We start from the raw sequence: 24,646 nt of genomic DNA, 5'->3' as shown, positions 1-24,646 counted from the left end.
ATGAGTTCTGGTTGTAGAGTGGATATTGTGGATTTAAAGGGCCACACACCTGAGGGTTTAGAGGTTCTGAAAGTGACTGGGAGATGATCTATTCATAGAGGAGCATTATCAGAGTCCCACACGAAGTTGGGAAAAGCGTGATTAGATCTGGTTGCTTATAGGTTATATTGGAAGGTGAGCGCAACCGTGGTGGGAATTACTGCACTGCATATATTTATGATTGGTTTGAACACGTATGATGGTGAATTGACACATTGAATGTATTGATGAAGAACACTGAAGACTGGGACTGATTCTGTTTATGGAACACGTTTATGAACTATATATTGATTGTATCACAATTAGGTTTACAATATCGCGGTTTCCCTGCGGCTGTGTTTGCGTGGGTATGGCAGCCTATTTATTTGAATGGTCTGCTGTACCTATGGAAAACATAGGGAAAAGGTCCCGGCACCTTTTCCAAAATCACAGCTGCAGGGAAACCGCATAGTGCTATGTGGTTCCTAGCACAGAAAAATGCACTGTGGTTCTCATGCATGGAGGAGTCATTAAGAATTAAGGACATCCCCACGCCTATGCTAACAGTAGCACATTTTTTTGATGAGGGTGGGGGAAAGCCTGCAATTATGCTCAGTCCCGCACCTACACATATTCTGAACTTTGCGTAATGTAGTATTAAATTCTCTTTTTTTAAGTTCATTAAGTAATATCTAGCAGTGCAGCATTACATAAAAAGGTTAACAAATACCTCAAAAAATTAAAGTGGTTGCAAACCCTCACATATACCCATGTGAAGTGACTGGCCTCAGGTGATACACAGAGATGAAACAAATCTTGCTACATCAATTGTACCAGTTTATCTACAGCAATCTTTCCTCTACATCCATTCAAAGCACAGAATTTACACAGAATCTCCTAGCTCTGAAAAGCAGGGGTGAAGAGCTGAAGTTACACCTGTGAAGAGAGCTCTGAGAGCTGATTGGAGGGGAGGGACCCCCCTTCACACACCACCCAGGAACAGAGATGAAATCTCTCACGTCACCTTTTTTTTTCTTCTGGTTTCAGGAAAACTTGTCAGAAGTAATTCATGCTTACAGCAGAGGAACGAGGCAGCGGACACAAATAAGACTTGAGACAAGCACACACTGTGAGGGATATTTGTTCACATTTCATTTTTGAGGTTTACAACCATTTTAATACATCTTCCTTGCTCTCTGGCTCCAAGTCCAGGTCCTCAGCACAGCTTTCCCTATACTTAAGGATAATGGAACACACTCCCTGTGTCCTTCAGAGGCATACTACAGCAGGGTCAGCGCAGGCAACTGTTAATTAGAAGCTGGAGGGAAGAGAATTGGTGGAGCTTGCCACTGCAGCTATGACAAGGAGAATTCTCCGCAGAGCTGGCTGGGAGCACACATACATAAAAGGGACTCAATGGGCCCCTGTAATGTGACTGAGCCACCTGAAGACAGCAGTCTGAGAGGGGGGAGTTTTCTACAGAGGACTTTAAAGCAGTCACAAGTTTAAAAGAAAAACAAGCCTGCAAACAAGGTAAGTGCTGATGACTACAGCATTATGGTTTTTTTTTAATCACTTTTGGTAATGACAAAATCATTGCCAAATAAACAGACTCAGAGCAGAAAATGTTAAAATTGTTCCAGTCCATAGGGGTTTAATGGTGTGGGAGATGAAGTGGTTGCTAACTTTTATTCCTTGTATGTATTTGTAAACATTTGTGACATGTCACAGCACCAGCATGGTCCAAGGGCTACATTTATGTATACACACATCTCTATATGTACACACTCATATACACACACATCTCTATATATACACACACATCTCTATATATACACACTCATATACACACACATCTCTATATGTACACACTCATATACACACACATCTCTATATGTACACACTCATATACACACACATCTCTATATGTACACACACACACATACACACACATCTCTATATGTACACACTCATATACACACACATCTCTATATATACACACACTCATATACACACACATCTCTATATGTACACACTCATATACACACACATCTCTATATATACACACACATCTCTATATATACACACACATACATATACACACTCATATACATACATGAACACACTCACATACACCACACTCATATACATACATATACACCACACTCATATACACACTATCTCACAGAAGTTAGTACACCCCTCAAATTTTTGTAAATATTTTATTTTATCTTTTCATGTGACAACACTGAAATGACACTTTGCTACAATGTAAATTAGCGAGTGTACAGCTTGTATAACAGTGTAAATTTGCTATCCCCTCAAAATAACTCAACACAGCCATTAATGTCTAAACTGCTGGCAACAAAAGTGAGTCCACCCCTAAGTGAAATTGTCCAAATTGGGCCCAATTAGCCATTTTCCCTCCCCGGTGTCATGTGACTCTTTAGTGTTACAAGGTCTCAGATGTGAATAGGGAGCAGGTGTGTTAAATTTGGCACCTCATGGCAAAGAACTCTCTGAAGATCTGAAAAAAAGAATTGTTGCTCTACATAAAGATGGCCTAGGCTATAAGAAGATTGCCAAGACCCTGAAACTGAGCTGCAGCACTGTGGCCAAGACCATACAGCGGTTTAACAGGATAGGTTCCATTCAGAACAGGCCTCGCCATGGTCAACCAAAGAAGTTGCCTGAACGTGCTCAGCGTCATATCCAGAGGTTGTCTTTGGGAAATAGACGTATGAGTGCTGCCAGCAGTGCTGCAGAGGTTGAAGGGGTGGGGGGTCAGTCTGTCAGTGCTCAGACCATACGCCACACACTGCATCAAATTGGTCTGCTTGGCTGTCGTTCCAGAAGGAAGCCTCTTCTAAAGATGCTGCACAAGAAAGCCTGCAAACAGTTTTCAGACTAAGGACATGGATTACTGGAACCATGTTCTGTGGGATGATGAGACCAAGATAAACTGATTTGGTTCAGATGGTGTCAAGCGTGTGTGGCAGCAACCAGGTGAGGAGTACAAAGACAAGTGTGTCTGGCCTACAGTCAAGCATGGTGTAGGGAGTGTCATGGTCTGGGGCTGCATGAGTGCTGCTGGCAATTGGGAGCTACAGTTCATTGAGGGAACCATGAATGCCAACATATACTGTGACATACTGAAGCAGAGCATGATCCCCTCTCTTTGGAGACTGGGCCGCAGGGCAGTATTCCAACATGATAACGACCCCAAACACATCTCCAAGATGACCACTGCCTTGCTAAAGAAGCGGAGAGTAAAGGTGATGGACTGGCCAAGCATGTCTCCAGACCTAGACCTTATTGAGCATCTGTGGGGCATCCTCAAAGGGAAGGTGTAGGAGTGCAAGGTCTCTACCATTCACCAGCTCCGTTATGTCGTCATGGAGGAGTGGAAGATGACTCCAGGCAGTGCTGCAAAATAATGGTGGCCACACAAAATATTGACACTTTCGTCCCAATTTGGACATTTTCACTTAGGTGTGTACTTACTTTTGTTGCCAGCGGTTTAGACATTAATGACTGTGTGTTGAGTTATTTTGAGGCGACAGCAAATATACACGGTTATACAAGCTGTCCACTCACTACTTGGCATTGTAGCAAAGTGTAATTTCTTCAATGTTGTCACATGAAAAGATATAAAAAAATATTTACAAAAATGTGAGGTGTGTACTCACTTCTGAGATAACCATGCTGGTGATGTGGCATGTGACAAATGTTTACAAATATATACAAGGAAAAAAAAAAAAGTTATCAACCACATCATCTCCCACACCCTTAGACCCAGAGCAAAAAATGTAAAACGTGTTTCAGTCCATAGGGGTATGTTTATTCGGCAATGATTTTGTCATTGCCAAAAATGATTAAAAAAAACACAAAAAACATAGTGCTGTAGTCATCAGCACTTACCTTGTTCGCAAGTTTGTTTTTCTCACTTCCGTGAGATTACACACACCTCTCTCTCTCTCTCTCTCTATATATATATATATATATATATATCTATATATCCATTGGATGGGCAGCAACAACATTATTCAAGTGTCATGTAATGGAAATCAGAAAACTCACAAGGAGAATTACAATCAAAACTTCTATTACTTCAATGGTACTTTAACAATTTCAGTAGATTTCAGTGTATTAAACCACCTTATGTCTGACCGTTGTAACTAAAGAGCTGGACAGATGTCCCTGCTTAGGATTGGTGGCATAACTGTATGTCCTTTTAGTTTAACACTGAAGGTGTGGGGGATGGAATGGCCAACATCCACCAGTGAGGGGGGTATGGGTTTTAAAATATCACTGAACATCAGTGATTGTGGAATTACTTTAGAGGGAGTGGCTAAGATGCCTCTGACCACCATTGCTGTTGGATTGTATTGGGGGAAGGGGGGGGGGTTCAAGTGCAGCTGACCATCAATGAGTTGGGGCAGGGGGGCAGAGTTTAAAATGCCACTGACCACCAAAGTGCCATTGACCACCAACGATTGGAAAATTGTGAGGTGTTTAAAGGGTTTTTGGTTTTTCCAATGACAGTTCGTCAGATCTGTCCACTGCATGCAATGCAATTTCAGTGAAAGGCAATTTCATCCTACAGGGAACTTCGACTAACAGAAGACAAGACTTAAACGGGTGACCTCTTAAAGATTACACACATACACACACTAGTTTTTTTAACCAGCTCAATAACAGCATGTTTCATTATCAAAAAAACTGTGGTAAAAGTGAGACCACCATGGGGTGTCCACTTTCCAAAAATGGGTCATTTTGAAGGTGTTAGTACGGTCTTGGAATTTTTATGCGTTTTATGCTATAAAGTAGGGGAATGTTTCTTCTTCCCCCAAACTTTTGGTCTTTCGTCATTTACGAATATATAGTTAGAAATAAAAAGCTATGCTTATTAACCACTTGCCGACTGCCCACAGTACTATTACTGCGGGTGGGTGGCATATACAAGCAAAGTGACGTACCCACACATTTCACCTGTATCAACACAGGGGAGTGCTGCACAGTCGCTTTGCAACTACATGATCACAATGTCACAGCACCCTGTACCATGTGATACCTATAGCCAATCACAGATCACTAGTATGTGCTGAACTGTCATGAACTTAACTCATTCATGACAGTTAAAAGCATTGCTGGTGCAATGAACTTAACTGTACCAGGCATCAAAGTGTAAAAAAATAAAATAAAACTCCCTCATTACCTAGAGCAGTACAACTAGCCTGATAAAAGAATTAAAAAAAAAAATAGTACATAAAAATAAAACATTTTAAATATTTTATTAAAAAAAAATTATTTTTTTTTTTAATATGCTGTCACCAGTCAGTGTCCCTCATCACCACCACACCAGTCATATCATGATGCTGTTCTGCGCTGGTGACCGTATGTAAAAAAAACGAACACAAAAAAACAAAAATGTATTTCATTTTCCAAAAAATGTGACAAAAAAAAAAAAATCACAACTTGAAAAAACTCGCCATGCCTCTTCCTAAATGCCTCAGACTGTCTACTTAACAAAAAGGGATAATTGTATTGTCCTGACATTTTAAGGGCCTCAAGAAATTAGATTGGCTGTCAGTACATCAAAACTGATCAATTTTCAAATATAAATACCACAGTTTGCGGATGCTATAAAGCTTCCTAGACTAAATAATATACACTTATTGGGATATTTTTTTTTTTTTTTTACCACAGACGTAGTGAAATACATTTTGACTTCAGTTTAAAAAAAAAAAAAAAAAATCTAATTTCTTCATAATGGATATGTTTTACACCAGAAAATATTTTTTTCAAAATGTTTGGTCTTTTTTCTTATATAATAAAAAATCCAGTAGTGATAAAATACCACCAAAAGAATGCTCTATTTGTGTGAAAAAATTATATAAAGTTAATTTGGGTACAGCATTGCATAACCACGCAATTGTCAGTTAAAGCAGCGCAGTGCTGCACAGCAAAAAAAAAAAATGGCCTGGTCATGAAGGGGGTAAAACCATCTGGAACTGAAGAAGTGGTGGAATACCAACAGAAGAAAGTGATATAGAAAATTATATAGGCCTACTTTGGGTACAATGTTGCAAGACAGAGTAATTGTCAATTAAACTACCGCAGCACTTAACTGAAAAACGGCGTGAACAGTAACATGGTGATCATGAAGTGGTTAAAGATATTTAGTGGTTTTTTTTTTTTTTTTTTTTTTTTTAACATTCACTTTAAGAAAATATGAACCAATAAAGATTTACAACATTTAACTGTAGCCTGTGTTGCACAGAATGTTAACTTACCCCAGGTCTTGGAAGAGATAGGTAAGCACGTTTCTCACCTGTTGAAAAAAAATAACCAAATCACTAGTTAATATATTGAGTAAATATATTTTATGCAACATTCTGTCTCCATTAAACACCATCAGCACATTTTAAATAATGTATACACAGCATTTTTATTCTATTTGTTATATGTTGTGTATCTTTGTAGGTTTCATGACTATGCATTTTTTTTTTTGTTTTCTTGCATGGATTTCTTCATGCTTTGAAGAACTTGCATCAGTTTGCTATGTAATTAAAGAAGTACAGACATGCAAGGTTATTCAGGTTTGCTAATGCCAATTATACACATTTTGCACTTCTCGTCTAAAGGACCAGGCAGCTTGCTAAGCTTGCAAAGTTAATTTATTTATTTCAACCCATTACATGTTGTGAAGAAACAAAACACATCTTTTGGATCGCTTTGATTACATTTTATCTCAAAGAAACTTGCAGGTATTGAGGGGTACCACTACGTCAAAACACTAGGTCACTTGGAATCATCTTGTAAGCAGTAGGAGACCTATTGTATTCAGATAAATACTCCGACATTCATTTTATAAAATTACTTTTCATTTTGGATGCCTATACATCTTTGGGATTAAAGTGAATTTCTATCAGTTACTTCTGAAAGAAGTTTTTATACGTCTGAGAGTTTTTATGCACTATGTTTTTATTTAAGTATTGCGACAATTAAATGATTAGCATTTGAATGTAATTAGCACAGTGATCATCACTAAGTAAACTTAAAAAAAAGAGGAAGTACAACTATTACAAACATGGCCATAAAGGAAGAGCTTCTAAATTACCTTTCCAATCAACCCCCATTAACCATCAGCATCCAAGAGTATAACAGAAGGTACCAAAAAATTAGCTGTACTCAACTCCCTGTTTTACCTTTCAGTGGTATTTCACTGAAACAGGCTGGACCATGTGTAGTCTTCTGTATTGGAAATATCCATAGATAAGAACAGCATTCCCTTACTCACTTTGATGCATGAGCTAGGCAGACCCATGATCTTCTACAGAGATCTCCCATACTCAGGGGTGAAAATCCTGTTACAATTCTTCGTTTTTTTTCCCCTGCCTATCTGTACAGCTCCACCCACTGTACATTTATTGTATAAACACAATATAAAAATGAAAGGGGTGTGGCCTGGTACACAGCAGAGATGGCAGCATTGGCGGAGCTCCGAGCCCTCAGCAGCTTGTAGCCTCTCATCCTTGTCTCCTGAACATCGCACCATGGGCAAGCTGACAAAACATGCCTTGCTCACTCACATTGCTCCTCTGCCTCATCCATGACTAGGAATATCAGACATACAGTCAGGTCCATAAATATTGGGACATCGACACAATTCTAACATTTTTGGCTCTATACACCACCACAATGGATTTGAAATGAAACAAACAAGATGTGTTTTAACTGCAGACTGTCAGCTTTAATTTGAGGGTATTTACATCCAAATCAGGTGAACGGTATAGGAATTACAACAGTTTGCATATGTGCCTCCCACTTGTTAAGAGACCAAAAGTAATGGGACAGAATAATAATCATAAATCAAACGAATACTTGGTTGCAAATCCTTTGCAGTCAATTACAGCCTGAAGTGTGGAACGCATAGACATCACCAGACGCTGGGTTTCATCCCTGGTGATGCTCTGCCAGGCCTCTACTGCAACTGTCTTCAGTTCCTGCTTGTTCTTGGGGCATTTTCCCTTCAGTTTTGTCTTCAGCAAGTGAAATGCATGCTCAATCGGATTCAGGTCAGGTGATTGACTTGGCCATTGCATAACATTCCACTTTTCCCTTAAAAAACTCTTTGGTTGCTTTTGCAGTATGCTTTGGGTCATTGTCCATCTGCACTGTGAAGCGGCGTCCAATGAGTTCTGAAGCATTTGGCTGAATATGAGCAGATAATATTGCCCGAAACACTTCAGAATTCATCCTGCTGCTTTTGTCAGCAGTCACATCATCAATAAATACAAGAGAAGCAGTTCCATTGGCAGCCATACATGCCCACGCCATGACACTACCACCTGCATGCTTCACTGATGAGGTGGTATGCTTAGGATCATGAGCAGTTCCTTTCCTTCTCCATACTCTTCTCTTTCCATCACTCTGGTACAAGTTGATCTTGGTCTCATCTGTCCATAGGATGTTGTTCCAGAACTGTGAAGGCTTTTTTAGATGTCGTTTGGCAAACTCTAATCTGGCCTTCCTGTTTTTGAGGCTCACTAATGGTTTACATCTTGTGGTGAACCCTCTGTATTCACTCTGGTGAAGTCTTCTCTTGATTGTTGACTTTGACACGCATACACCTACCTCCTGGAGAGTGTTCTTGATCTGGCCAAATGTTGTGAAGGGTGTTTTCTTCACCAGGGAAAGAATTATTCGGTCATCCACCACAGTTGTTTTCCGTGGTCTTCCGGGTCTTTTGGTGTTGCTGAGCTCACTGGTGCATTCCTTCTTTTTAAGAATGTTCCAAACAGTTGTTTTGGCCACGCCTAATGTTTTTCCTATCTCTCTGATGGGTTTGTTTTGTTTTTTCAGCCTAATGATGGCTTGCTTCACTGATAGTGACAGCTCTTTGGATCTTATCTTGAGAGTTGACAGCAACAGATTCCAAATGCAAATAGCAAACTTGAAATTAACTCAGGACCTTTTATCTGCTCATTGTAATTGGGTTAATGAGGGAATAACACACACCTGCCCACGGCACAGCTGAGAAGCCAATTGTCCCATTACGTTTGGTCATTTAACAAGTGGGAGGCACATATGCAAACTGTTGTAATTCCTATACCGTTCACCTGATTTGGATGTAAATACCCTCAAATTAAAGCTGACAGTCTGCAGTTAAAACACATCTTGTTCGTTTCATTTCAAATCCATTGTGGTGGTGTATAGAGCCAAAAATGTTAGAATTGTGTCGATGTCCCAATATTTATGGACCTGCCTGTATCTTCAAAACACAGGTCTCATCTCAGGGTGGCATGGAGGTGGACAACATGGTGCCAGCTCGGAGGGACAATTACAGTGAGGGATCCCAATCGGACTCAGATGATATGGTAAGAGGCACTACATGCCAAACAACCCCCCCACACATCAGACATGACTGCCATAACAACAGACATCCAAACCACATTCTTGGTGGCAATCACAGATCTGAAAGCAGATCTGCTAGTCCTTACTGAACAACTAGCCTATACTGAGAATGCAGGCAAACACAGAGTGTGATTAAAGCGGAGCTCCATCCAAAAGGGGAAGTTCCGCTTTAAGCTTTTGTCCCCCGCTCCCCATTAACGATGGCTACTTTTGGGGAGCGGGTACCCAAATTTGATAGGTACCTTCTCCCACTTCCGCTGCGATCGCCTAGGCGATTGGAAGCGGTACCCCCCCCCCCCCCCCGTAGTGTTCTGGGACACGTGAAAGTTCCCAGAAGACTATGGGGCCATTCACAAATTGTAACGCTTCACGCATATGCCACAAGCTGTCACAGCCGAGTACCCACACTGAAGATGCCGCGCGTCAGGGAGAGAAGATGGCTGGTGAAACCAGCTATGGTGAGGACACGGCTGGATCGAAGGACAGGTAAGTGGCTGTATTTTAAAAGTCAGCAGCTACAGTTTTTGAAGCTGCTGACTTTTATTTATTTTTTTTTTTAGGTGGAACTCTGCTTCAAGAGACTAAAACAAGTGACTGTCAATGAATAGATATCTAGTGGACCAAGACTACAGAGGCAAAAAGAACAATTACAGAGTGTGTGATCTTGGAATCCATTACAGTGGATCAGATAACACAGGCCTCACAAAGAGTCTTCAATATTCTTGAAAGACCTGCTTATTTTGTTTTAGAATCTGTGCAAATATAAAGGGCTCTGAGAGCCTAAGGTCCAAATACTGCCCCACCAAGGGATATTATCTGTTGTCTACAGAATTTCTCCCTGAAGGAAAGAATATTGACAAAAGGGAGACAAAATGTGCTCATAACCTTTAATGGAGACACCAGTACACTTTTCCAAGCCCTGTCCCCAAATACACTCAAGAATTCAACATGACAAAGGAATAGTATACAGATGGTGGTTTCCTTTTGCTCCAAATATCACATGTAATGGGAAACCACTTATGTTACGCACTCCTAACAATCATCCAGATTTTCGTGAGTCTATACAAATTCAACCAATTGACGTACCGGAGTAGTATCAGGAATTTAGGCTTCCACCTCTAGCGAGCAGTTCGATGCACACACCACTCATCACCCGAAGAGAGTCGATCTAAAAAATGCCAGAATAGTTGGCATGGAAATGTGGGGTCTGGAACACTGTCCTCTTGTGTTAAACCATCCCAGGTAGAGGAGGAAACCTAAGCTTTTCTTTTTGGTTTTCCTTTATGGATGTAGCACATCAGACTTGTACTTGAGGATTTCGCAACTGTGTTAAGTGGCTGTTTATAATTTGTCCAGTTTCCCTATGAGTCACACTCTAATACATGTAGGATGGATTTTTTATAATATTGATAGTTTGTGTAGCAGTGTTTGATCGGCTCACAGACACAGGCCCCAAGGTACACTCCTCTATTTATGTAATATATGGTAGCAAAATGTGGGCTAACATTCGAAGGATAACACTGGGTAGTGGTGTCTTCACCACATTCCCCAATCAATAACGTACATGCTTAATGAGTGACATATCTCTTTTGTACCTTGGGCCCTGGGATGGGGCGCTTATACTTCTACTTAACATCCATACCCCACTCAGGAAATATAGATGTATGTTTTTGCCCACGGTATGCTATGCAATGTCAGCCACCTTTAGAGGCTTGTTTCTACATGGAACACTTAGGGAGGCTGGACCGTGCATAAGCATACGGAGCTGTGAATTCTCCACATCAATTATAGTATTAAAACTTCTTTTTGTGGTTTTCTGCTCTTGTGGAATTGACCCTCCCACTACCCCTAACTGGTAGAAGTTTCTCAACAGTAGTTTATGTTTGTATAATTTTATACCTTTGAATTATTGAGATAAAATGGTATTATACCTAGCATCCTAACCTTTTTGCCCATTGTTGTGGGATTTTATTTATCACACCAGATACCCTAAAGAGTATCTACATCTCCGATACTTCCCATTACCTTTTGATATATGAATTCCACCATGATATATCCTTCCTTAGGGAAACATCCTACTGTGATCTCTCAATGTCAAAGGATTGAATATTCCAGAAAAAATAGCTATCTTGAGAGAATTTAAAAGGAGAGGACCATTATTTGCTTTTATGCAAGAGACCCATTTTAAAGCACAGCATGTTCCTAAGATCACAAATACTTTTTTCATTGCAGCCTATCATGCAAATAGCCCCATGTCAAAAACAAACAGCATATCTATTCTCATAAATAAAGTGGCCCCTTTTGCTCTGATGCAGCAACTGGAAGATCCAGAAGGGAGGTGTTTGCGTCTTAAAGGTACATGTGCAGGAAAACTAATTAATTTGGCCAACGTCTACTTACTGAACACATCCCATGTCTACTTCTGTCACCAAAATGTTCAAGAGTTAAAGTGGTTCTCTTCAGAATGTCTAATTCTGGGAGGGGACTTTAATGCTCCTCTGAATCTATTACAGGATTCAGTACCTCCTCTGCGAAAACATGTGCTGCATACAGAATACTTAAACTTAAGAGCTTGCTATAGTCATTACTGGTGGTTGACTTTTGGCACTCAATCCATCTGGTAGAGACTACATCTTCTATTTGATTCTTTATGACAAGTATTTAAGCATTTTTATTTCACACAGTGACCTTCTCACCCCCCAAAAAGCCTCTATTGGTATCCAAACCATATCAGACCATGCTCCTAAATCCGTAACTTTGGATCCAACACCGTACCAACCCAAAACTTTCAATTGAAGAATTAATGCCTCCTTAACAGACCAAGGTACCCATAACACATAGCGGAGCACATTGAGCATTCCTTTACTCCCAACACTAGGGAAGTTACAGCACCCCTGATCATTTTGTAAGCACACAAATGTGTAGTGTGAGGCGAAATTATCACATTCTGTGCATAATGTAAGCGGAGAAAAGGATGAGATTTTCTCACCATCTGATAAAATAGCTCAGTTTAAATCTTTACATAAACATTCCCTAATAGTTCAATCTGAAAATGAGCTCTCAGAGTTACTACAGCAGTTGTTGGGTTCAAAAAATAAGTGTCCTTTTCTTTAAGAAAGGGATATTAACATGGGGATAACAGTGGCAAATTTCTAGCCAGGACATTAAAAGATTTTAAAATTGTCAACATTTATTGCATCAGCAATCATGAAGGCAAACTTGAACATGACACAGAGAAAACTGGAGAACAATTCCATAACCTTTTATTCTAAACTATATAACCCCTTTAACACAAACCACCAGGTTTACAAGGGGATCGAGTGCAAATTATTGAATCTCATCTAGCTCAGAGTAAACTAACTGGTTTGACAGACAGTAATCTGGAAAAACCCATAGAGGAGGCTGAACTCCTCAGAACAATCTGGTGTAAAGAAAAACAAACAAAAAAACCAAAAACCTTATACTGGGTTACTTAAGACACCCCTACTAAAGGCTCCAAATTCTCTAACTGAACTGCAGGAAATACCAGCCTCCTTCCTTTCACAGAACAGTTCTCCCAAAGGCATATAAAAGGACCCAACCAACTCTGTCAATTACAGGCCTATATGGTTGTTTACCTTAGACCTAAAATTACTAGGGAATATCTTGGCCATTCGCCTTAGGCCACTACTTTTGAAGATAATTAGCGTTGGTCAATCGGGGTTAATGCCAGGTAGGGACACAAAAGATAATGTCACTAAGGCCTAAACGAATCCATTACACATATTTGCAAAAAAGTCGAGGGTTTTCTCCTGTCCACTGATGCAGAAAGGGCCTTCGACGGAGTAGCATTGGATTTTAGGATGGCAACCTGTAGACACAAAGGACTTGAAACCAATATGCTTGCATGAATTTCCACTTTGTACAGGGCACCTACAGCTAACATTAAAGCCAATGGTACACTGAGGCGGTTATTATCAAGACCAGTACCAGGCATAGGCACCCCCTGTCACCACTACTGTTTAATTTAACATTGGAACCATTTATTAAAATGGTTAATTATGATGTATCTACGCAAGGTTTTATGGTTCATGGTTAGGAATAAAAATCTGAGGTATACGCATTGGAGTTACTGTTTTTTCTGACACACCCACATATGTCGACCCCTCATTTAATACAGGCTTTCATCACACATAGTTATGTATCTAACTTATAAACTACACCAAATCAGAAGCGGTGAACCTCACCCTTTCAAAGGAGGCCGTGAAATTAGTACCACAAAACTGCCTATTTAAATGGCAATTTTAAGCCTTAAAATACTTAGGCTTATGGCTGACACTCAACTTAACTACCTTTTATGAGCACAATTTCTAACCTTTACTCAAGGCTATTAAACAAGATTTGAAAACATGGAACCTAAGCACTTTTCATGGTTTGGGGGAACGTCGATAATTAAAAATGACGATTTTTCCGAGACAGTATATGATGCATGCTCTACTCATCAGAATTACTCAGATTTATTTTTTTTATAAGAAATTACAAACTTTACAAATCCAATTTGTTTGGGCTCATAAAAAACAAGAATTAGATCTCAACTCATTTTCAAACGCAAAGACCAAGGTGGAATGGGTCTTCTTGATTTTAGGAATTATTACTACGCCACACACATAGCCAGAATTATAGATTGGCATTGATAACGTAGAACTAAAGATTGGGATGCATTGGAAACCCCATCCGCTCAAATACCCCTGAAGTTCTTACCATGGATACCTTGGTACTGTTACCCTATATCATTGAAGCAACACCTGTTTGTTTATAGGAGTTACCTTAGATATATTCCACTGGGTTGCTTTAAAGAATAGCCTTTCTTCAGCACCTGTTCCCCTAACTTCCATGGCCAACAACCCTGACATCCCACCCAGTATCAATCATCTCTTTCAAGCAAAGACACAGGTCAGGTCTATATAGGCTATGCATTGCCCGCATGCAGGCCTAGTAAAACCTATCCCTCACTAAAAGACAATTGATATACCATTACTTCCTTTCTGGACATATCTAAAAGATACAAAGCACACTTATGAGCCACCAGAAGAAGCAATGTTTTTCCAGGGATCTTACAACCATAGAAAATCTGTCTACAAGGCCTAATGTTTAAAAGGACTTCCTATCATTTGCTTGGTTCCAACAAGTAAAAAGCCAGTCTACAGATAGGTTTAAAGAGAAGTGGGAAGCTGCCTTACAAACTGAAATTCATTAGAAACAACAGAGGAAGGCTTGTATACTAGCACATAAATGCTCCATCAGTACACTGACTCAAGAAATTGTATATAAAATTGCTCATGCACCGGTATGTCACTTAAGTAAAAATTAAAAAAATGTTCTCACAGTCATTAAACCTGTGTTGGAGAAATGGATAATTCAAGGGGATGCTTATCCACATTTGGTGGCAATGTCCATGGCTTATTCCATGTTGGAATCAATTATGCAACCTAATTACCCATATTACCGAAACAAAACTTGGTGACCCTAGCATGTTGCCTACTGCATATTTCCTCACTCTTAACAAATCTATAAGCATTCTTGAACTAAACTCTTACTCAATGCACTTTTTGGTAAAGTTATATTATAAATGTTTATGACAATTGTATACAGTTTACTGAAAGTGATATGTTTAACAAGACATTATTTGTAACCTTTGCCTTATTTTAAAGCGGTTTTTAGCAGCTGGGAAGCTGTATATGTCGATTATGCACTTTCTTGTACTCTGCATAGTAAAAATTTCAATAAAAACTTTAATGTGAATTAAAAAAAAAAAAAAAAAAAAAAGACAAAAGGGTGGAACTCTTTGTACTGACCATAGCAGCTGTACAAGTCTGGAAACTCAAGCACAGAGGTCTTGCCTCCAGACTTAAGACACCAGTGATTTAGCACTCCTGCATCTATCAAAAAAGTAAACATTTGTTTTGGGGGTAAACCCGGCCAAACCTATGAAAAAATAACACCTATGGCAAGCACTGAAATTGCACCCTGTACTAGGTCCTCAGCACAGCATGATTAACCTCCCACAAACAACAATTAACAGCCAGCAATGCACAATAATTAAATCTCAACATTACAAAACAAAAAAAAAAAAAATGTTGTGTGGGGGTTAGGACTATTCACCATCCTACATTGGAGGTCATTACTCAGTGCGCCCCCTTTCAGTCATGGTCAGTACACTGTGTACCCCCTTACAATGGTGGTCAGTTCTCAGTGTCTTGCCTTACATGGAACTCCGTGTGTTTCCCTTACATTGCATTCATGTCAATGTGCCCCACCCTGGCTTCCCTACTCCCAGCAGCATACCTATACTTTTGGAAGCAGCAGAGACAGCAGGGAGAGCAGAAAGGTTGATGGTGTGTTTGTTTACAGCATGCCTTTACCTGACAGTGACACATATTGGTGGAAGCTCTACCATTACCAAGAAGCCAGGTCTGTCTGCACAATATGACAGGCAGGGGGCGGGGAGAGGTGCAGCACAAGGTGCTTAGATGGACAGTGGCCACTGCTGATGGAGGTACTATGGAAAAGCTTGAATAAGGTTTGGGGATGGTTAAGGATACCCATGCATTTCCCAGCACCGCCCCGACCATTGCTACTGATAAGTGGCGTGGCATCCCCTTTCAAATGGCACCCAGGTCACATTTTTAATATATTTTATAGTTCAAATCTTTTATGTTGATGTACAGTTTTTTGGTTATAGCAAACTACAAACAAGGTCAAGTTTTAGCAATGGTGTTTTGATCAAGCTCCCATAAAGTCCAGCTTTATGAAGCATCCAAATTCTGGCCGTCCAATGGACAGCATCACCATCTTAGAAGTGGATCTCCAACTCCTAACTTATAAAAAAAAATAATTAATTAATTAATAAAGCAAGCACCAGACCTGGATCTTGCAGTAAAATGTAATTTTAATGGTAAACAGTGTTAAGATACATGAGTGTTGCCCCTGCTTACACTTTTCAGCCCAAAGCAGCCCTAATCATAGCCGTCGATTAAGGCCTTTTTAGGGCTGAAAAGCACAAATCGGGGCTATGTTCATGTATCGTAACCTTGTTTAGACAATAAGATTACATTTTACTGCAAGATCCTGGTCAGGTGCTGGCTTTATTACACACTTCTTCCAAATAATTAGTGAACATGATTGATTTTCTAGTGTCTCTTACCTTGTCACTCAGCTTTGGTAGATGAGCTTATTTCAGCCTTAAGTTGTGGAACACCCACAGCCAATTTTTAAACAATGCCTTTAATGGCATTTTAGGGGGATGTTCAAAATCTGAATTTTTTTTTCTTAATAAACACAGTGGTGATTGATACCTCTCTAGAGCTTAGTACCAAACTTGTTTTGATAGCTTTATAGTCTTCACAATTATGTTTATCTAGATAGGTTCTCAAAGAAATTCTTGGGCCTTCCAGAAACAAGTGAATTTAAGATTAGATGCTATGACACTAACTGTACACAGGTGAACTACATTTTTACTAATTGACTTCTGAAGGCAACTGGTTGTATGTTATTTTGTAGTTTCAAATTAAAAAAAAATATAGAGGAAATGCTTAAGCAACTAAAAATGTTAAGTTTCCTTTTACTTAAATAACTCAATCAGATCTGTGGTCAAAATGTAAAATCAGATACTCAATACATTGAGTTTCAGTTATTTCTAGCCTACTCTAATTAATTTGAAATATCTTGTAAAGTTTGTAAACAGGGCCGGAACTAGCTTGTGTAATCTAAGGGTGCAGTAAAAAAGACAGGGGGGCATACTGCCTACCGATGCATGGGAGCTTCGGTGCATTCACCAGCTGAGAACCTGTGGACTGGAAGCTTGTATTATCTCTTGGGTTAGGGGCAGCAGTGCCTGCTTTGCAAACTATTATATCTACAACTATATTATATAAATATACCAAACAAACTTCCATGAGTAATCTTAAAATGCAATCAGGTAACATTAGCCAAGCAAAGCACACATGCACAGGCTCGCTCTCTCTCTCTAGCGCCCCAGATATCCAATTTTCTATCCCCCCAAATTCCAGTCTCCTTTCTCCATGTTTTTCTGTCTCTCCAGTGTCCAACCCCCTATTTTTCCATCTGCCCAAATTCCAATCTCTCTCCCGTTTTTCTGTTTGCCCAACGTCCAGCCCAACTCCTGTCCCCATGTCCTTCTGTCTGTCTCCACAGTCCAGCCCCCCCCTTTCCCTGGTTTTCTGTCCAAGGCCACAAATATTTTTTGTTTCTTGCAGGGTGGGTTCAGTCTTGGGCAACCAAAAGAAAATAAGGAGGCAGCACATGCATAATGCTGGGACAAATTGTGAATGTGGCAAAACTGTGCTAACAGTGGAAGGGGCTTACTTAGGAGTACTCACTGTATACACAGTAATGTAAGGCACATTCCACCACTTCTTTTACTTTATATTGGCTTTTAAAAATAAATAAAATAATATAGAAGTTGGATGAAAGGTTTAGGACACATTCACACCTTACATGGACGTCAGTGTGCTTCCCTTACATTGCATTCATGTCAAAGTGCCCACCCTGGCGTCCCTCCTCCCAGCAGCATACCTATACTTTTGGAAGCAGCAGTGACAGCACACAGACAGGAGAGAAGAAAGGTTGATGGTGTGTTTGTTTACAGCATGCCTTTACCTGACAGCGACATTTGTCTGGGAAATCGCACAATATCCTAGTCGCTTGCTCCGAGGATTGACCTGCTGGAGTCCAAAGAACCCGGAATGGGGAACCAACTGCTAAATAGTGAAGCTTCACACATCGGGAACAGGTGAGATCTTCGGGAGTTGGGTTATAACAGTCAGTCAGGAAATCTCGATGGTATTCGAGATAATCCAGAAGCATAACCCACCTGGTCTGACTGCCAGCAATTCCTACTGACACTCTTCAACACAGAGGAAGGACACAGGATAACCCAGGCAGCTTTTAAGTATACCGGAGAGTTGGGAAAAGACAGAGCTGACTCCCGGATCTGGGTGGAGGAACGTTTTCCAAAAACCAACCCCCAGTGGGATCCAAATAATGAGCGGGATATGGGAACGCTTGAATTTTATCACACAGCTATTATAGAGGGGAGGAAAACAGCTGGCAAGAAGCCCATAAATCTCAGTAAGACACAGAAGTTCTTCAACAGCCCAATGAAAGTCCAGGACAGATTTATGAGAGACTATGAAGTATTTAGGCTATATACCTCATTTGACCCTGAAGCAACTGACAATCAGATGTTATTGAACACTGTTTTTGTTAGTCTACAAGGGATATTAAGAGGAAAATTGCAAGAGTAAGAAGACTTTGCTGGTATGTTAGAAATAGCTACAAAGGTGTTTGTCGAGATTGAGAAACAAAAAGAGGAAAATCGAAGAATGAAAAAGGAGGTGAATATGTTAGCAGAAGCTCTGACGGAGAGATCCAAAAGGACTAGGAATGTTTAGATGGAAGGAGGCTAAGAAGTGAAGAAAAAAAAAAAAAAAAAAGATTATGTACCGAGGCTGGGAAAAGATCAGTGTGCATATTGCAAAACAGGAAGGACATTGGAAGTGAGAGTGTCCCCAAAGAGGACCTGGGAGGCGAGGACTGGACCCCATGAGAAGGGAGCCACGAGAGGGATAAGTTCATGAAGGATGATATAAAAAGGAACAGGCAAGAAGACAAATGCTGAGTTTATGGGGCTAGTAGGCTCTGTGTATCCAGATGAGGATCAGTACTGAGACTGACAGGGCTCCATCCCGCTAGGCCCCTGGGAGCCCATGGTCACTGTTACAACACTGTGGGAAGCAGGCTATAAGGTATCCAGGAAAAAGGGCTCAGTTGTGCCAAAAGACTGTAAAATACCTGAAATTCAGAGTATCAAAAGGCCAGAGACAGTTGGCAGAGGGCAGGAAAGAGACTATTTGCCAAATCACTACACCAACAATCAGGCATCAAGTGCGTGAATTCCTGGGAGCAGCCGGATTCTGCCGGATATAAATACCAAGCTTTGCCACAGAAGCCAAGCCCCTCTATTAATTTACAAAGGGGGGAGAGAAGGAACTGTTCCTATGGGAAAACAACAAGACCAAACATTCCAGGACATTAAGACTTCCTTAATGTAAGTCCCTGCCCTCGGATTACCGGACTGTAAAAAAACCTACTATCTGTATGTCAGTGAGAAACAGGGGATAGCAGTGGGAGTGCTGACACAATACCTGGGGTTGTGGCAATGCCCGGTTTCCAAACAACTGGACACTGTAGGTCAAGGTTGGCCACCTTGCCTGCGGGCTATCGCAGCAACAGCCCTCTTGGTGGCCGAAGCTGACAAGTTGTCACTGGGTCAAGAGATCTATATCAGAGTTCCACACCACAGTCAGGCATTGATGGATTATAAGGGAAATCACTGGTTTACTAATAGCCAGATGGTCAAATACCAGGCCCTGTTGTGTGAGAATCCTCAAATCCATTTAGAGACACTCTGAACCCTGCCACCCTGCTACCCACCTCAAAAGAACCCCTAATGCATGACTGCCTCCAGGTAATGGATGAAGTCTATGCAAGTTGGACAGACTTAAGAGACAGTCTCTTGAAAAAGCCAGATATTGAATATTACACTGATAGAAGCAGTTTCATAAAGGATGGAATCCGCTATGCCGGTTATTCAGTGGTGACACAGGAAACGGTGATTGAGGCAACAGCCCTACCATAGGGGACCTCTGCACAAAAAGTGGAACGAATTGCCCTAACCTGAGCATTACAACTAGCTGCTGGCCTAAGACTGAATTTTTATGTGGACTTTAAGTATGCTTTCCTGACTCTTCATGCTCATGGAGCCCTGTATAAGGAAAGAGGACTTATCACATCAGGGGAGAAAGAGCATCAAGTATGGGACAGAAATAATAGAACTTTTTGAAGCAGTAGGGGCCTCAGCAATGAAAGAATTAATGGTCGATTTCACTGTTATGCCCCTTCAGGAGGATATAAACATTTGCTGGTGGCTGTCTGCACCTATTCGGGCTGGGTGGAAGAAATTATCCCCAGATATGGAATTTTCTCCTCTGTAGGCTCAGACAATGGTGTTGCCTTTGTTCACAAGTGCTTTCAGGAATTAGCAACTACACTCAAGATCACTTGGAAACTACACACCGCATACAGGCCTCAAAGTTCTGGAAAAGTGGAGAGAATGAACCGCACCCTGAAGTTAAAACTGGCAAAACTGTCAGGAAACACAAATTTAGTGGACTTCGATGCTGCCCATTGTCTTACTGAGAATCCGGAGTACTCTAACAAAGAAGACAAATCTGCCCCCTTTTGAAGTACTATATGGTAGGCTCCCACCCATCATTAGGTATCAAGGGAGACGTACACCAGATAGGAAGGGTGGTGAACCGTGAACGGTTACAGAAATTGGGGGAGAATATGCAGGATATAGGGGAGTTCAAGAGAAACTCATCATAAGCCTGTCCAACCCCGTCCATCCCTTTGCACCGGGAGATACAGTGTGGGCAAAGAAGTGGAGCGTAACCCCTTTAGGGCCCAGATGGAGAGGTCCTTACACTGTTCTGCTATCTACTCCCACAGCCATTAAGGTGGCCAAGGCAACCCCCTGGATACACCACTCCAGGGCAAAGCAAACTGCTGATCACACAGATTCCGGGCTGAGTAAAGCAGACTCTCAAAACCCTTTAAAGCTAAAGCTGACCAGAGAAATCAGAAGGAAGGACTCCAGCCCTGCTCTCAGCACATACCTGGAAGTTGTTGAGTCTACGCATGGTGGAAGAAAGGGATACATCTGAACATTGCTGGTAGCCGTAATAGTAACCCTGATTAGAACAATAAGGGGGAAGGCAGATTATGTGACCCGTGTATCAAGATTATTAGAGTAGGATCTGTAATCACTAGAATGTTACTATGGCATTATCAATGTGAAGGCAAAGTCACTGATACATATGTACATAATGAAACAACTTATTCAATGTGCACTGTAGGGAACCAGGTAACCTGTTATGACCCCACCTATGAATCCACTAAAACCTGGTTGACCATACGGGGCTACGGCTCCACAGGCAAACCGATAAACTGTACCTTAATAGCTAATCCCAATGCTGCAGCGAGCCTGATTTTTTGATGTATGCTCTGCTATTAACCTAAATTATTCCCTCAGGAAAGGGAGTACCTGGAAAATAAGTATATTTGCTCAGGGAAGCTAGGAAGGCTGCAGCCCATGTAATGACCATGTGGAAATAAACCCTAGTTGTCCAAGATCAGCAGGACTGCCCTTAATCCCTTATGATTTGGGTGGTTAGTGGTTAATTGGTGATGCTTTATCTCACTCCAACTTTCGCTATAATAGCATCAAAAGGGGGAATATGGTAGGACCCAGATGTTTTAGAGTTCCCCTGTAAACTAACACTTCTAGCAGCCTGTGTTTGTAGAAGCAAGGTTTTTGGCTCATCTTCCCCCCTCCCTTATTTCCTGTGTACAGGTCTGCAGCTGGTATTTTCTTACCTCTAGTTGCTGGCGTAGGTTATTCTGTAGAGTTTAGGAAGCCTTTTGAGTGTATAGAAAGTAGGAAAGGAATGTATGCCTTGTGACATAATTGTTGGTATATACACTTGTAAGAAGTTTTCTATAACTCACTTAGCAGATGAGGGCACAAGCCATCTGTTGAGTCAAAACAGCGCTGTTTTTAATAAATTAGTTGCATCCTGCAGAAGTCCGAGTCTGGAGATTTATCTGATTTTGTGGAAATTGCTACTACAGGGAGACAAGCAATGTTCATGGACAGAGTTCACAAGAAGCATAAAATTCAGCAGGAGTTTTACAAACTGCTCTGTGTGCATTTCTGTACTTATAGTCACAAGTCCATTCAGAATAAATCCAGCCCTGTAACTGCATTTCTTCGTCTTGCACCTCTCTCTGTCACAGATGCCACTGGTTATTGGCATCCATAGGCACTGACACTGCTGCCAACAATCTTAGCTGACCTCCCCTTCCCCACCCAGGAGATTGATGAGCTGAAGCAACATCCTACAATTGGAGGGGAGTCTAACCTGTCTGTGAGCAGCTGCAGTAGTCCGTCTTCTGCTGGGCTCGGGAGAAGTGTGCAGAGCAGCCTATATCACGGAAGACCTGTGGATCCCTGTGAGGCAGCGCGGGGAGGAGCAACCCAGAGCACAAAGCAAAGTATCAATAGCAGCCTGGGGGGCATGACTGAAATATGGGGGGGGAGCATAGCCCACCCCAGCACCCCCCTAGATCCGGCCCTGTTTGTAAAACTAATTTGTGAAGAATCCCACACATTGACTTCCTACAATTCTGTGATATATAGTTACTATTGCCCTTTGAATAGGCACTGCTGTGTCACACATTTCACAGAGCCTGTCTTCTGAACTACAGAGGTGTTGAGCGGAGGAGTTTAAAGAGGCACAGTTGGTACAGGAATTACTGCTTGCAGGTAGTAAGGTCCCATGAATCAAGGATGTAGGCCTTAGATATCAAATACATAACTATACTGTAACTGCTGCTTTAAACATTATGGTTCAAACCTGGGTTGTAAACTCCTCATAACCTTTTTAAGTAGCTAAAACAAAGAAGCCAAGAATGTTTTGACATAACTATTTAGGAAAATATGTCAAAGATTGCCCTGCACCTTATTTATTGTCTAGTTATAATGTGACATGCCATACTTGGTAATTTATTCCAAATTCGATATAGTGACAAGCTGCCAGCATCTACCAATGTTGACCAACCACATTTGTGCCTCCTACACAGTACAAATAACCATTGTTAAAGAGCAACTATTGGCCAGTCCTCCCTTGGACTGGCCCATGCACGTGTATGATGTAAATAAACATTTCTGTTGTTAACCGTAAGAGAGTGGTCTGACTGAAATTCCACAACACATGGGATATATAGTCCTTAGAAATTGAATGTAGCCAAAGAAAAGAGCAGAGGAGAACCTACAAAGCATGCAGGGATAGAAGTTGTGGAAATAAATTACCAGCAGACAGGCAGCACTCATAACATGAAAGGAAATTCTTAAAGTAATCTTATATTGGAATTGTCAAATATAAAGCTATTGTTTGTATGGCATTTACAAAAAAGTGTATTCTGTGGTTACAGCATACACTTTAAAATGAAAGTGTATGCTGTAAACACAGATTTCCTCAAGTCTTTGTACAATTTTTTCCACTCTAACATTATAGAGACTTACTTGCAGATAGGTGACAAATCTAAATAAAAATTAAATCCATTTACAATTCGGGCTGTTATACTGTAGAATGCGCAAAAGCCTAAGGGTAGGAATACTGTTGCAAAGCATTGTATCGATCTTGCTATGGTTTCTGAAGAAAATGTAAGTGTAAAATATGAACAGTATGTAAATATGTTTGAAGTGCGTCTTTGTTAAGAGAAGAAATGTAATCTTTAATATTGTATTTATTGAACATGCTGTTCTCTTAATTTATATTTTGCTCACACACAGATTCCTGTGCAATGAGACGTAAAAACGTAAGCATAATTTACTCACTCTAGAATAATTGCAGTCAAGTAAGAGAACATTACTCGACATGAAAAGTAATCACTAGGTTCAAATACTTCATGTGAAGTGACTGCACTGGCAGTCATGTATATTTATATAAAATTACACTTGTCTGTGCCTTGCATTTCATACAAAAAACAAAAACTGAAAATACATAAAAAATTAAACAGAAAAGCAGCAGGCAGCGATAGTGAAAGAAAAAGTGTTAAGTAGTATTATTGCTAGGCATTACTACTCATCATATGCCTAAAGCTGCAAGCTTTGGGTTGATCCCAAATAAACCTAGCTCTTATTTTCTCAAATGAATATCGGGCATATTTTTAAAGTCACGCATTTCTTAATAAAGCAAGGTTATTAATCCAGGACCGTTTACTAAAAGGGTAACCAATTTTCATGTGGTCCATCATTATGGAAGGTTTAGCACGAGATATATATGCTGCAGTCTGTCAACAACATTAACACAACAAATACATGGAAAAGAGCAGAAAATAAACAGAGGGATGGAAGGTTAAAAGGTATATTGAAGTTAATCTATATAACTGAGTTCTTTTCATACTGGTTGAAGGTCATATAGGCGATGTGTGAACACTGACTGGATAATAAAGAACTATATAAATAAATAAATGTTGCGCTCCTAATTATTGATAATATGTGTAACAATTTAAAATCTATTTT

At 40.5% G+C, this 24,646-nt stretch overlaps 1 protein-coding gene across 2 annotated transcripts in view; it reads right to left on the bottom strand.

Annotated features, from left to right (window-relative positions):
- The window catches only part of CTNNAL1 (catenin alpha like 1), a 337,361-nt gene that overhangs the window by 47,267 nt on the left and 265,448 nt on the right, over nucleotides 1-24,646 (bottom strand). For both annotated transcript variants that reach the window (XM_089687544.1, XM_089687545.1), the window contains exon 12: nucleotides 6,315-6,352. In XM_089687544.1, coding sequence (XP_089543670.1) covers nucleotides 6,315-6,352 — 38 coding nt within the window. The remainder of the gene's footprint in view (nucleotides 1-6,314; nucleotides 6,353-24,646) is intronic.

The sequence above is a fragment of the Staurois parvus genome, unplaced genomic scaffold, assembly GCF_062004578.1.
Source record: "Staurois parvus isolate SC_StPar_1 unplaced genomic scaffold, SC_StPar_1.0 ptg000429l, whole genome shotgun sequence".
Classification (NCBI taxonomy): domain Eukaryota; kingdom Metazoa; phylum Chordata; class Amphibia; order Anura; family Ranidae; genus Staurois; species Staurois parvus.
Note: the sequence above shows the minus strand (reverse complement) of the source record. Positions and strands in the feature narration are given on the sequence as shown.